The sequence below is a fragment of the Juglans microcarpa x Juglans regia genome, chromosome 3D (genome assembly GCF_004785595.1).
Source record: "Juglans microcarpa x Juglans regia isolate MS1-56 chromosome 3D, Jm3101_v1.0, whole genome shotgun sequence".
In the NCBI taxonomy this organism is placed as follows: Eukaryota; Viridiplantae; Streptophyta; class Magnoliopsida; order Fagales; family Juglandaceae; genus Juglans; species Juglans microcarpa x Juglans regia.
The window spans coordinates 38,872,012-38,887,673 of record NC_054598.1 but is presented as its reverse complement, the minus strand read 5'-3'; the positions used below and the strand labels follow the sequence as shown (position 1 = coordinate 38,887,673).

At 38.3% G+C, this 15,662-nt stretch overlaps 1 protein-coding gene across 1 annotated transcript; it reads left to right on the top strand.

Annotated features, from left to right (window-relative positions):
- Positions 1 to 2,296: 2,296 nt before the first annotated feature.
- LOC121254883 (ATP-dependent zinc metalloprotease FTSH 11, chloroplastic/mitochondrial) lies at positions 2,297 to 15,374 on the top strand. Its single transcript, XM_041155078.1, has 17 exons — positions 2,297 to 3,254; positions 3,796 to 3,949; positions 8,902 to 8,994; positions 9,182 to 9,267; positions 9,396 to 9,519; positions 9,929 to 10,048; positions 10,424 to 10,474; positions 11,221 to 11,282; positions 12,015 to 12,072; positions 12,523 to 12,648; positions 12,722 to 12,802; positions 13,036 to 13,165; positions 13,303 to 13,451; positions 13,793 to 14,074; positions 14,272 to 14,361; positions 14,451 to 14,504; positions 14,893 to 15,374. The coding sequence occupies exons 1-17, from the start codon at positions 2,509 to 2,511 to the stop codon at positions 15,046 to 15,048; spliced, it is 2,562 nt and encodes an 853-aa protein (XP_041011012.1). The 5' UTR covers positions 2,297 to 2,508; the 3' UTR covers positions 15,049 to 15,374.
- The last annotated feature ends 288 nt before the right edge of the window (positions 15,375 to 15,662 follow it).

Here is a 15,662-nt window from a genome sequence, read left to right as displayed (position 1 = left end):
ACACTGATAATAACACAAGTAAGATGAGGGAATAGTGAAATGCATTACGAGCCACGTCGGAATGAATTCGCGGTCATTCCTTCCTCCACTACAACAAACAACTTTTCAAAATGATCCAAGACACCCGTACCACACTCCGGTCCTCTGTCAAATACCCCCCACTCATATCAAACTCTGAAAAAAGCATAAAATAACTACTGTTCACGTAAATTAAAGGACAGAATTGAAAACGCAAACACTAAAACGGTGCGTACGACAAACAGGTGAGCAACACTTAGCCAAATACATCTACTTTCTATTTTATCTAAATACATCTACTTTCTATTTTATCTAAACGGTGCGTTTCTCCCAATGAAACCAAACGGTGCGCTTTGAAGAAGCCCTATGCACTGCCGTTTTGAGTTTCCGATTTACTTCTTCACTTCATATGCCTTCAGTTCCTCCAGTTCACTTCTTTCACTTCGTGTCTTCCGTTTCTTCCCTAGGGTTCCAACATGCTCTGCAGTGCACCCAATAGTCTCGCATTTGCATTGCAATCGCATTCCAAATGTGGTGGTTAGGAATGATGGTTGAAAGATTTGATTTCTCTATCCCTAGTGATCGGATGGAATGAGGGTTCAAAGATTTGATATCACTATCCCCGGTGATCGTATGAATCATGTGTGCGCCACATCATGTTGTGTGTTCCTCTCTGATTCACCATTTTGACATGTCCAATGATTAAGAAAACTTGTGCAGAAAATGACCGAATTCCATTTTGGGGGCAGGCCAACTACGGACGGTTTTAGTCGTGGTTGCCGAAGAAGAATGATAAGAAAGCCCAAAAGAAGAACAAAAAAATCAGTTAAGAACCAAACATGCGATATAATGGATACGGGTATCAATTAAGGCCTAGTTTACTTTCATAAAATTTTTCATCTCATCTTATCTAATTATTATAATTTTTTTAAATTTTCAAACAATAAAATAAATAATTCAATTTTTTCAAATTTCAAAATAAAAATAATATTACAAATATATATTCTAATATTATTTTATTTAACTTTCAATTTTTATATCAATTCATCTTATTTTATCTCATCTTAACTGTAAAAATAAATTATACGAAGTGTTAGATTGCGTTAAAGTAAGAATTCATTACGAGCGGATCATATGAGAAAGTTGAGTCTGACCATATCAAGTTGATAGTTGAAAATCTCCAACTTTGCTTCCTTTGCATTCTCGAATTAGATTGATAGGGTGGATAAAATCAATTTCATAGCAAAAAGGCACACTACCATGCTCTCGAAAAGTGGTGGGAGAGCTTTTATATACACTTTTATCCAATAATATTATCATTATAACACGTGATCACTGCAGCAACATCATTGACAATACAACCGGTTAATCTCCATCTTAGTTTTAGGAGAATGTCACATTTGGAACTCCTTCTAATCATGATAAAATTTAAAAACTTCACATTCATTATCCTCCTATTCCATAAATGTGAAGGGTTGTAACGTCTCTTTACTTAAGTTTATGACACTCCTATATAGTTTCTTTTTTGTTTTATTGACATCGGTTGTAAATATAACATCCTGACTAATCTAAAAGTGCACAAACTCTCGATAGAAAAATTTCTTAAAGTATATTTTAGATAACGATAGAATGAGAGGATGATGGCACTCGAGTAAAGTGCGGCTCGTACTTCCCTAAATCATTAGGCAATTTTGGACCATTTTCGAAATTAGGACAGGGCCTCTATCTACGTTTAAATATTTATATTTGGATAATTTCCTAGTTGGAAAATGCTTGGGCAACCTAGAGGTGGTCCTCGTACATTTTCTCGATTTTATTTTTTTGTTTTTATTTTTTTTACTTAATAATTAAAAAAAATTTAATAATGTTGTGAATTTTTTTAAATGTCTAAGAATATAAAAATGTATAAAAAAAATTTAAAAATAAAAAGAGTCAAATGACCTTTTCGGAAGATTTTCTTGGGTTACACCGTGTAGCGCGACTCTTCCTAGTTTTGGGCCTCCATGTTTTCAAAAATTGTATTAGATTATAAGCCTTACCCTAAAACTTTGATGGACCCAGTAAGGTCCACCGAGAAACCCCACCAAGTATTTTTAACGATAGTATAAATTATTTTTTTATTTTTATTTTTCAAATATTTTTAAATTCTTATAAATATTTTAAAAAGATAAAAATCGCAAATTTATTAAAAAACAATTCCTTAATTATTAAATATTAAAAAAATCAATCGACGGGAATATTATTTCCCAACTTTGATTAGTTTGGGGAAAAAAAAACAAGAAACGTCGCAAAAAGACGTAAATACCTGTGTACGCAGTCAGTCTCACGAGTCACGACCAGAGCCGGCGCCAATTTTAATCCCAAAGATAAGGCTCTCTCTTCCTGACCCAAAATTCTCTGTGGCTCTTAATCCCTCTCTCCTTCTCTCTCCCCAGCTCGGCGAGGGGGAGTGCAGCTGAAACTGAGAGATTCTGATAAACTCCATCAACAATGACCACTACTCTGCAAGCGTTTCTTCTCTCTAAACCCTCGTTGTTCATCCCTTCTTCGAAGCGTTTACATCTTACTCGCTATGTTGCTTCTTCTTCTTCTTGTCTCTCTTTCAATCCGCTTTCTCTCTCTACGTTCACTTCCTCAACTTTCCGGTTATCCCCATTTCGTCCCCGGACTCTGACGGTTCCTTGTACATTACGCCCCGAAAGTGCGGGTTTCGATTCCGAAAGATTGAATTTTTCGAATACGGATTGGGTTTCCGATTCTAAAGATTCGAATTTCAAGGATTTTGATGGCCAGAGCTCGAGTTTCAATGGGAATAGCTCGGTTTCCGAATTTGGAAATTCAAAAACTGATGAATTTGGGGGTGGGAATCCGGAAATTGAGTTGAAGAGTGAATTTGGAGAGGTGGGTTTGGAGAATGGTGGAGTGGATAGTGAGGGTAATAGTGAGAAAGTGGAGCAAAGTGAGGGAAAGGAGCAGAATTTGACTGACAGAGAGGGAAAGGGTGGGAATTTGAGTGGTGCTGAGATCAAGAGTCGGATACCGTTTATGGTGTTCTTGATGGGGATATGGGTGAGAGTGAGAAAAGGGTTCGAGAAGTTTCTGGAGAGGGATTGGTTGAGTTGGTGGCCCTTTTGGCGGCAGGAAAAGCGGTTGGACAGGTTGATTGCGGAGGCAGATGCAAACCCGAAGGACGTGGTGAAGCAAAATGTTCTACTGGCTGAGCTCAATAAGCATAGGTTAGATGATTCAGTTTTGCGTTCTTTTAATTCGCTATCTTCTGTTTTGTAGGGGAAAATAATGGTAACGGAAATGAAATTGTGGTCTATGAAGATTATGTTTTTCAGAAAGCAAAAATTTATTCTAGTATGGCATATGGTTGTTTTAGGCTTCGTTTGTATTCACAACCCATCTCAATTCATCTAAACTCATCTCACTACTATTCACTACTATTAAGCAACTTTAACTCACAAATCTCATTACTATTCACAACTCATCTCAACTCATCTTCGAATCCAAACGACACCTTAGTCTGTTGACCAAAATTATAGCAGGGGGATTCACAATATTAATTGTTTTAGACTCTTTAAGACTTTCCATGTTCTTCTTGATTGCGAAATGAAAATTGAGGAAAAGTGAAGAATATAAAGACTCTTTACACCTTTAATACACGCCTGATTGAATTCTCTTATGTTGTCACAACACTCTATACATATTTTCTTTTCTATTAAAGTTATTAACAAAAATTTGTTTGAAACTTTTTTCCTTCTCACTTTGCAGTCCAGAATCTGTCATCAAGCGTTTTGAGCAAAGGGATCATGCAGTAGATAGTAGAGGAGTTGCAGAATATCTTCGAGCTCTTGTGGTCACGAATGCTATATCAGAATATCTTCCAGACGAGGAGACTGGGAAGCCTTCTAGTCTTCCTACATTGGTAATCAAGCATTGTGATTACCCTCGGACTAATGCTCCAATAGTCATGTTTTGGACCTTTTAGTATTTAGTTGTTCCTAGACGGTTTGCCTGGTGTTGTTTGTATATTCTGTTATACTTTTCTAAGTTTGTGTCTTTGGTATGACATGAAATCAACCCATACCATGCAATACATTATAAAAAAAAAAAAAATGCATTTTAACCAATATGGAAATTCGTGTGCGTGCTTGTGTAGATAATGGATTGCAAATGTTCCTAGCAAAGAAATATGTGTATGTCATGTACTCTAATATAACCTAGAAGTTAGGAGAATGGTATCTCAGGAGTTTTACCATTCTCAAATTGTCCAAATCTTACTATAGAATTAGAAAGATCGATGCTTCTTTACAAATTCACCCCTATCACTCACTGATGATTACTTGCTCGTCTATTTTTTGATATTTAAGAGATAAACTTTATTGATGTGAATGAAATAGGCATGTACCATGTACACAGGAAGTATACAATAGAACTCCTAAATACATTCTAAGAGCGATGAACTACGGATAGAAATTCATGAATATCATCCCCATTTAATACAATAGCTGAAAACCAAAGCAATAAAGTATGCAGAAAAAAAATTCTTCAACTCCACCATTGTTCGTTCCTTGTCTTCAAAACAGCGCACATTCCTTTCCGTCCAAATACACCACATGATACACAACGGAATCATTCTCCAAACTGCTGCCACTTGAGGATTGCCCTGCAATTTTCTCCAACAAGCCATCAAATCCACCACCCTCATAGGCATTACCCAAGCCACACCAACCTTTCTAAAAGTCTCCTCCCACAACCCCCTTGCTACATCACAATGTAGTAAAAGATGATCTATCGATTCTCCATTCTTTTTACACATGTAACACCAATCCAACATTACACATCCTCTCTTCCTCAAGTTGTCCGTGGTCAAGATCTTCCCAAGGGCGGCATTCCAAACAAAGAAAGCAACTCTAGAGGGTACACGAGACCTCCAAATGTTCTTCCAAGGAAAATGGGTGTGATCTTGTGCAATCAAGAGTTTATAATACGCCTTTACTGTTCACTTCTTGTGATCCTGAATCCTCCATTTCAAACTGTCATGCTATGCCATAGAAGTCCCCAAGGAGTGTAGCAAGCTGAAAAAGTCTGAAACCATAGATAATTCCCAATCATGAATATCCCTATTAAACAGAATATTCCACTGATGTGAACCATGAGCAGATAACCGCACATCCGCCACTGAAGCCTCTTTATTAATTGCAATACGATATAAAGCCAGAAACACCCTTTCCAATGTCTGATCTCCACACCACACGTCCCGCCAAAAACTGATACGGTTGCCCTCCCCTGCGACAAAGCGAATATGATTTATGGAGCTTGTCCACCCCTTCCTTATAAACTTCCATAGCCCCACTCCATGCCCCCTCTCACTTCATTGGAACACCAACCACCCCAAGCAACGTCAAGTTTCTTTCCACAGAGATCCCCCTTCCAAATGATATCTCCAAAGCCATTTACCCAATAACGCTTTATTAAAAGTTCTCAAATTACATACACCCAACCCCCCATTCACAACTAGGGCACATATTGTCTTCCAATTAACCAAATGAAATTTATTCTCCTCCCCTATGCCTTCCCATAAAAAAGCCTTGAAAAGTTTCTCAATCCTATTCGCCACCCCTGTAGGCATAGGAAAAAGAGATAAAAAATAAGTGGGAAGATTAGTGAGGATGCTCTTGATAAGGGTGAGACGACCCCCTTTCGATAAATACACCCTTTTCCATCCAGCCAACCTTTTCTCTATCTTCTCTACCACCCCATTCCATATTGCTCTACTCTTGAAAGTTGCGCCTAACGGAAGGCCCAAATATTTCATTGGGAAAGAGGACACACTACAATCCAGAAGTCTTGCTAGACTGCGTATATTAGGAACCACACCCACAGGGACCATCTCAGATTTGCCAAGATTGACCTTAAGCCCTGACACTGCTTCAAAGCAAAGTAATAATGCACGTAGAGTTTGGACTTAACTCCTATTTGCTTCACAGAAAATCAGAGTGTCATCTGCGAATAGGAGATGAGAAATGATGCAATGGCTGCCAGAGTCATTTCCAACTTGAAAACCAGATAAAAAACCCCATCAACAGTAGCCTGCACCATCCTACTCAACGCCTCCATAACTATAACAAAAATAAGAGGAGATAACGGATCCCCCTGCCGTAAACCCCTCGAACTATAAAAAAAACCAGTAGAAGTGCCGTTAACTAGCACAGAAAACCGAGCCGATGAAATACAATGACGCATCCAAGAAATCCACCTATTTCCAAAACCACACCTCTTGAGCAAATACAAAAGGAATTCCCAGTTCACATGATCATAGGCCTTCTCCATGTCTAACTTGCAAAGAGTACCTGGACTTCCCTCCCGCAATCTAGCATCTAGGCTCTCATTTGCAATGAGCACCGAATCAAGTATCTGTCTCCCTCGATAAAAGCATTCTGAGGCTTGGAAATAATATTTTCCAACACTGGACTAAGCCGGTTAGCAAGAACCTTTGATATAATCTTATAGACACTACTAACCAAACTTATTGGACGAAAATCCTCAATACATGAAGCCCCATGTTTCTTGGGAATGAGCGCAATAAAAGTCACGTTAAGTGATTTCTCAAACTTTTTAAAAGCGTGAAATTCACTGAACACCCGCATGACATCACCTTTCACCACATCCCAACAAGTTTGGAAGAAACCCAATGAGAAACCATCACGACTCGGCGCTTTGTCCTTAGCCATACTAGAGATGGTCTTGAAAATCTCATCTTCATCGAAAAGTCTCTCCAACACACTCACAAGTTGCGGATCAATTGCCTCAAACGATAAATCATCAAGTTTCGGCCTCCAAGATACCGATTCGGAGAGAAGTGTCTCATAATATTGTGCAATATGACTTTCTAGTTCAGTGGGAGAGGATAGCACCTGAGTGCCTGAATGAAGCGACTCAATCACATTGTTACGTTGATGAGAATTAACCATTTTGTGAAAAAACTTCGTACACCTATCACCCTTTTTCAACCAAAGGGCTCTGGATTTTTGACTCCATGATGTCTCCTTTGCCAACAAAACCCTTTCCAACTCTGACACAACCGTGGCTTTCCTCAATAACTCCTCAGAGGCCCTCCCAATGATTCCTTACCCTCTAGCTCCTGCAATTCCTCCAACAAAGTGGACTTTTGATTGTCAGTGTGCCCAAATACTTCCAAGTTCCACTTCTTCAGGTCTTGTTTTAGAGCCTTCAGCTTACCTGCAAGAATGAAACTCAGAGTGCCACTAAACTGGTACGATGCCCACCAAGTATTCACCAACTCTACAAACCCGTTCACTTTAAGCCACATATTCTCAAACTTGAAATACCGGCGACCCCCGTGAATGCCCCCACAATCTAAGAGAATGGGAAAATGGTCTGAACTGATTCGAGCTAACATTTTCTGACTTACTTCTGGATAATGAGCTTCCCATAACGGCGAGACAAGGAATCTATCCAATTTCGACCAAACATGGCCGTTAGACCATGTGTACTCACCACCCACCAAGGGAAGGTCCATAAGGTCCAAATCAAAGATGAACTTAGAGAATTCTGACATAGCTAAAGTGTGCCGATGATGTCCCGATCGTTCACTAGGAAAACGAGTAATTGTTAAAATCATCCCCCATACACCACGGCACATCCCATAAAGAGTAAATTCCCGCCAACTCCTCCCACAACCTTCGCCTATCTCTATCCATATTGGGACCATAGGACCCTGCAAAAGCCGAATCCCACCCATCGCTCACATTTTTGAATAACACCGAAACCGAAAACTCTCCAACACATTCCTCAATCGCCTCAACCACTCTTTTATCCCACATTAATAACACACCACCTGATGCTCCCTGAGAGGCCAAATAGGACCAACCCACATACGAACATTCCCATATACTTGCTCGTCTTATCAAGTGCCATATTCAGACTGAGTGATTAGATATGGTATAGGTGGTATGCTAGGCCTTTTATGTCACATATAGCCACGAAGTGTGCTATTGATAATAAAGAAAATGAAAAGTATAGAAATGGTTAAGTATAGAACCATGGAATGGATGCTAGCCTATCATGACGGGAAACTTGTTTTTCTTTTATATCATTTCTTGAATGGATATATTTAGTTGACACCTTTTACTTAATAAAACCTGCCTCTATTTTTAGTTGACACCCTTTTTAAAAACAGACCATATATTTTTATTTAGTTCATATATTCCATGTAGCATTCGTTCTTCTACTAGATGTCACTTTACATGAATATTTTTTTTTTATTGATAAGTACTTTACATGAATATTTTAAGTGTGAAAGTCACTGCCAGGCCGATCCTCCATGTTTCCATTTTCCTTTTTTCTCCCCAAGGTTTGATATGAGGATGGGTGTAGCAACTTCAGATACATATTCATGTATCATGATATTTGAGCACTACTTCTATTTCTCTGTATTTCTTAAGGATTTTCAGTTTCTCTTGCTCATTAGGCCATTTCTAGGAGAAGTAGTCCTAGATTAATTTGCTCATTACTTTTGTATCTATGTTTTGAGATACCTTGTCATGTATCTGAGGCTACTCATGTTCATCCATGTTTGACTACATAGATGGAGATCCTCATTCACCACTCTTAATCATGGTATTGCATAATTGAAGCATTCTCTTAGTACGAACAACAAGAAGCAAATCAACAGCTGCAGTCCTTCCAAGTTATTCAGCTCTGAATCATTTCTGGGCTGATGTGTGTGGATGTGTGTGTGTGTGTGTGTGTGTGTGTGTTCCTCCCATATTGCCTCATCTTGCTTCCTTTTATCTTGTCTTCATCTTAACTTAAGATGTGTTACTCATCTGATAATTAATTTTATACATATAGTTGCAAGAGCTCAAGCAGCGAGCATCGGGTAACACAGATGAGGCTTTTGTGAACCCTGGCATATCTGAGAAGCAGCCATTGCATGTTGTAATGGTAAGTTTTTATAAAAGAGGGTTGTCTCAATATAGGTTGAAGGATGTGTTTAAAATTTTCTGCTTTTGGTGTAAAGTTTGATTATATGGTGCAAGATTTAAATTTTTTTTCCGCTTTCTACATGGATACTCATTTTTTCTTGTGTGTATTTTTTAATGTAACTTATAAGAGATGGTTCTTCTGTTAGGTTGAGCCTAAAGTTTCAAACAAATCACGTTTTGCCCAAGAGCTTATCTCAACCATCTTGTTCACTGTAGCTGTTGGATTAGTATGGTATGATTTATCTGTTCTCCAACTCTCTTTCTCTCTCTCTGCACACGCACGCACATGCTCCTAGTAGTGCTTGCCTGTATCCCGTATCCTGAAGTTGTACCCCCTGCAAACATGATTTATATTTTCAGGTTAATGGGTGCTGCTGCACTTCAAAAGTACATAGGGAGCTTGGGTGGGATAGGAACATCAGGTGTTGGCTCAAGTTCTTCCTATGCCCCAAAAGAGTTAAATAGAGATGTTATGCCTGAGAAGGTAGATGTTTGGTGTTCTCTACTCTTCATATTTGCAACCTTTTAAGACATTGCTACAGTTCCTGGAAAATGGTTAAACTTCAGTTATTATTCACTTGAACGAATTTAGAATAGTTGGACAAGTACCAACAATTTTGTCTAAAATTTTTAACTGAAACTGGTGTACACGATCAAAGTGAGACTTTCTGGCTTGTGCCTAGTTTTTGTTTCCATTTTTAGCTGAAAGTTAAGGTAAGGACGTGATATTACCTAGCCACTTGGTAATAACTTTGTTAAAGTCTTTTTCTTGGTTTCTTAATTGTTTTATGGGAGTAAATTTCAAGAAATCTGAGTGTTTAATCTGTTACATGCATTACACTTGTGTGGAAGAGCACCTTATTAATCATCCTGGCTAATTCGTTGTCTTGCAGAATGTTAAAACATTTAAGGATGTCAAAGGTTGTGATGATGCGAAGCAGGAGCTTGAGGAAGTGGTGGAATATCTTAAAAACCCCTCTAAATTTACTCGACTTGGTGGAAAGTTACCAAAGGTTTGATCAAGATAGTCTTATTTGGTTCACAATTATTCTTTGGAATTCCTTATTTGCAAATATTGCGGTTTAGGTTCTCCTCACGTTGTATGCAGTGTAACATGTTGATTCTATGTTGTTTGTTGATCATGTAGTGCACCAGTGTGCAATAACTCATTGCTTTGTTAGTTAAGCATGAAATGTGTATGTGCTAGTGATCAAGTGACTTCAACCTTCGTGGTTAGTTTTAGTCTGTCAACTAGATTGATTGTTTCCCATATTGAAGGGTATTTCTGTCTTTCTGATTTCACCTATTTTGAACTTTTTTTTTTTTTTTTTTGGTTTCTATACTTGATGGTTTTTATATTATAGAGCCTAACACATCCTTATTTGCAGGGAATTCTTTTGACAGGAGCACCTGGAACTGGAAAAACTTTGCTTGCCAAGGTAAGGTGCTTATTTGCATACTTCTGCATATGGATTTTTATTTTTTCATGGAGCTTTTTCCCACCCATATATGGAATTAAGTGCCTGTTGGCAAGCATGGGCAAGCATGTCATTAATATATTTGACATTGTTGGTTTTGATGTGAGATTTCATGCACATGGAGTTCATTGGAAGACACTAATTTGTGTCTAACCATCATTGAAAAAAATAGAGTGATATTAGGGCACTTCAAAGGGAAGCAAACAGTAGTTTGCGAATGCATTATTTTAAATTACCAGAAATTGGTGAACATATATCTGCCCACTCATATTCAAACAAGAAGTGTCTATAGCTGTAGAAATTTCTTGCAGAAAAGAACGGGGAGGGGGTTCAGACTGTGTGCTAAAGCTAATGCTCTATTTTGATTACTTAAACCAAATCAGGGGGTTCCCTCATTGTAATGGTATCAGCAACAGTCTTATGTAAATGGATTTATACTGAATGGCAGATTGTTGATTGCTAGGTTATACAAAGGAAGGATAATGGATCATGCTTTATAATGCTTATACATGCCGAATTTCTTCACCTTTCCATGCATATGTTTCCAAGTAGGAATGATTACTGATCTTAGTTTGCAATGATGAGTTCTCAATCATCTATGTTGAATTTGTTTGTCTGGTTTTGCATGAAATCTTCCATATGTGTAATGCGTTCAATCCAATCTTAAATTTTCCTGATATTTTTTCTTTCTTTCTGGGACCTTGAAGGCTATTGCTGGTGAAGCTGGGGTACCGTTTTTCTATAGAGCAGGATCTGAATTTGAGGAAATGTAAGCCAAATTTACTGTACAGAAATTTGCTAACTATAATATACAACACAGCTTACGTGTTTTCTTCCTGTTTTTAATTTATGATACCGGTTTTTACTTAACAGACTAATGATTATGGTATTCTTTCCAGTTTTGCCTTTGTTTAGCATATGAAAATCAGTGCTTTCTCTTTTGATGGTCGATTTATGTGTCTCTCTCTGTACTACCATTCATTTTGAATGATCCATTTTTCAGTCAGTCCCATCATTGTTCTACCAGTTAAATCATACACGTAATAGCGTTTGTCAATACACTAGCTGCTGATGCTGTTGCACCGGTATACAGACCTTCTTGTGATACCACTAAACTCTTTTGGCTGTTAAGTTTTCCCTTTAAATTTTTCTTGTGGCATTGAAAAGATGGTATTGGGAACAGAAAATTGGTGTCAATATGAGGGATGTGTGTTGGAGAACTAATATACCTGTTCTGATAAGTTGTGATTTCATATGATAACTTGTGATCTTAGGGATGGGGTCCGGTGGTTATTTGGAGTGAACTGATAATGCTCAATTTAAAGACTGTTCATCATCTGGCCCAATCTGCATATCCAGATGCATGTGGATGGTTATCTGCCCATGTATTAACCTGACAGATAACCGGATCCGCTATCCACCCATACACCATGGTTGCTCCGATCTTGGAATTACTCAAGTAATGTGTTGGGGTGCTAATTTCATGTTATCTATATGGTAGGTTTGTTGGTGTTGGTGCTCGGCGTGTGAGATCCTTATTCCAAGCTGCAAAGAAAAAGGTTTGGTTCTTGAGGCATTCTTTGTGACACTGATGTGCATGTATGTTTTGGGTCTTTTTTTCTTTTGTGTTTTGTTGGGGGGGGGGGGGGGGGGGGGGGGGGAATCCATACATATATATATGAAGAATATAGAGGTAATTTACACAATTCAAGGTGGTCAATGACCCTGCACCATGAAATCTGGAGAAAAACGGGAGACATCACTCTGAGGCTTTTGCAAATAATAGTGGGACATTAAAAGTACAAAGAACTAAAATTACAACTACAAACTGAAACCAAAAGGGAGTAAAGCTCTTTGTGCATCATGTAAGGCACAATATATTCATTCTAGTTTATAGTCGTTAAATATCATTTACACTACATTGAAAAGTTGTTAATATATATATATATATATGTGCTGCTTTCGTATGTGTTTCTGACATGTCATTTGCGTTGTTCCATATTTCATAGGCTCCTTGTATAATTTTCATCGATGAAATAGATGCTGTTGGGTCCACAAGAAAACAATGGGAAGGCCATACAAAGAAAACATTGCATCAACTGCTCGTCGAAATGGATGGCTTTGAACAGAATGAGGTACATCTAGACATGTTACGGTATTGATTAGTTGCTTCCAGTGTTTCTGAAGATGCACGACATTTTTCTGTAGGGCATAATATTAATGGCTGCAACAAATTTGCCTGATATTCTTGATCCAGCTTTAACAAGGCCTGGTAGATTTGATAGGCATGTAAGTTCTTTCCTCTATGGACTACCGAGTAATATTTTTATATAATCTTTGAGAGTTTTGAAATTTGGGCCAATTTCTTGGCAATTGACGCTGGCTAAGGACTCTGTGGGTTAGTTCATCACTTCTCACTCCATGGCTCCATTGAGTGGTGTCTGCTTTAGATATATCTGAGTTTTAGTGTCGATTTATTTTGACATTAAAAGAGAAAAGCTAACAAATATCCATCTGTTTAGATTGTTGTTCCAAATCCAGATGTACGAGGTCGTCAAGAAATATTGGAGCTCTATCTACAGGATAAACCATTGGCTGACAATGTAGATGTAAAAGCAATCGCTCGAGGTACACCAGGATTCAATGGGGCTGGTGAGCTTCCCATCTCTCTCAATGACAATTGATTTTCTTCAATCAATGAAGCTGATTTTTCGTTTTTTCTTGTTCTTGTAGTAACCCACGTGTCCTGCCAACTTAACCTTTTTTTCTTTTCTTTTCTTCTTTCTCAGATCTTGCAAACTTGGTTAATATTGCTGCCATTAAAGCTGCTGTTGAAGGTGCAGAAAAGTTAACCGCTTCTCAGCTGGAATTTGCAAAAGACAGGATCATGATGGGTACAGAGCGGAAAACAATGTTCATATCTGAAGAGTCAAAGAAGGTATGCATATCTTCCTATGAGGCAATCCAGGGTATAGTTTGAGCCATTGGCTTATCTTGTTCAAGTATGATTTTATACCCATTGAATCATGTGTTCAATGTTTTGGGTCCAGTCTGTATTAATTAGAGCCTGAGCGTATCACTGGATTTTGCGATCTCTGTATTTCTATATTAACTCTAATTAAATGGATCAGAATGCTTGCGTGCTAACAATTTAAAAACATGAGACACGGGAATAGAAATGGCTTCAAGAGCGTCTGCAGGACAATAAACGTTTCCCAGGAATTACTTAATCCCAAATGCGTAGTTAATACTTACTAACATTACTTGCACTTCTTTCAGCTCACTGCATTCCATGAGAGTGGTCATGCGATTGTTGCCTTCAATACAGAGGCTGCACATCCAATACACAAGGCAACAATTATGCCACGTGGATCTGCTTTGGGAATGGTCACTCAGCTTCCTTCCAGCGATGAGACATCAGTTAGCAAGAAGCAGTTATTAGCTCGTCTTGATGTTTGTATGGGAGGAAGAGTTGCAGAAGAGCTCATCTTTGGTCAGGACTATGTCACAACGGGAGCGAGTAGCGATCTTTACACAGCTACAGAGCTAGCCCACTATATGGTATATTTCCATCTTTATGCCGTAAACAAAGCGCTTACCTGCATGGGGGTTGTCTTTTTTTATTCCTGTAACCTGTTTTTTGTGCTATGAAATCAGCATAAATCAAAACATTTTGTCTCGGACCTCTGTGTATGCTTTAAACATGTGAACTTTCCATTTCGATTGCTTAGTGTTGTTTGGAATTTTTGCCATGCAAGGTATCCAATTGTGGGATGAGTGATACAATTGGACCAGTTCACATCAAAGAGCGACCAAGTTCGGAAATGCAATCACGTATTGATGCTGAAGTATGTTTTTTGGAATTTGGGGTTCTTTTGGCCTAATAATGGATATTCACATGTATAGATTATTTAAATCTCTATCGTTGGTTGTGCAGGTGGTGAGACTTCTAAGAGACGCATATGACCGTGTGAAAGCATTGCTAAAGAAGGTTTTTCCATTAGCTTTCATGTGTTTGTAGTTTTTTCTTGAAAATGAGAAATATGCAATCCAAGGTTATGGGCACTCCTACTTTTGGATTATTTTTGCTCATAGCTATAGGTTTACCTTGTGGATTATGAAAACCTAGAACCGGTCATATATGCGAATGATAGGATTAGATTCTTTAGTATAGCCGCTGTAGTTGACATAGATTGGAAGGAATCCAGGTTCCTGAGTACAACCTCTATGGTAGCATAGCTTGGCTTGTCTTTGGCATTTATCTTTTTGGTGCTTGAAATATTGGCAACTTTGATACTCCATTGGTTATAATGGACATTCATGGTTGGACTTGGAGAATTGTAGGACTGGCTAACTTTTGTTTCTCTTGACTTATTCAGCATGAGAAGGCATTACATGCGCTGGCAAATGCACTTTTAGAGTATGAGACACTTAGTGCCGAAGAAATAAAGCGCATTCTTCTTCCTTACCGTGAAGGACGGCTACCTGAGCAACAAGAAGAACAACAAGAAGAAGGGGACCTTGTATTGGTTTAGAATTTAGCTCCTTTTCTTGTTGGAAATCTGCTCAACTGTAGGGGGAGGCTCTGTACAGTTAATTAAAGCAACACAGATGATTATTTATACTACTGGCAATCCCCCTTTCCTCCTTCCATTACAAGATGTGCTAATGGAAGTCTATTCATACATGCCCCAGAGCATCTCCAAAGAAGAGTTCTGGCGTCATCTCTAACAGAACCGAGATGATGGATATCATGCACAACTAGTTGGAGAAATCCTGTATTGTTTGAACTTTAAACCCCTTTGTGGGTGGAATTTTGGAGGAAAGTACATATGTGAGAATATAACAACTTTTTAGTTGTTATATTGTACTTCTAAGAGTTCTCTGCTCGGCATGGTGCCTGTTCTTTCCATTCATAGACTTCTACCCGTTTTGTACATTGCCATTAGCTGATATTGCTGAATCTTTAAAAATCTAGCATCAAACAGTTCTTTCAGGCTGTGTTTGGATTTGGATCTGGTCTAAATCTGTATCTTCCTCCAAAAATTCAGCCATGCAAATATACCATTAGTTTCTTTTATCATCTGCAGTGAATCCAGGGCGACAACTGATACAGGAGGTATGACGTTTGGACCTTCATACACAACTG

Excerpts from the sequence above, each read along its gene's own strand:
- LOC121254883 (XM_041155078.1), top strand. The coding sequence starts at position 2,509 with ATGACCACTACTCTGCAAGCGTTTCTTCTCTCTAAACCCTCGTTGTTC. Across the intron at positions 10,049-10,423 it reads TTGGTGGAAAGTTACCAAAG|GGAATTCTTTTGACAGGAGC; the intron begins GTTTGATCAAGA and ends CCTTATTTGCAG. Across the intron at positions 14,362-14,450 it reads AATCACGTATTGATGCTGAA|GTGGTGAGACTTCTAAGAGA; the intron begins GTATGTTTTTTG and ends TTGGTTGTGCAG.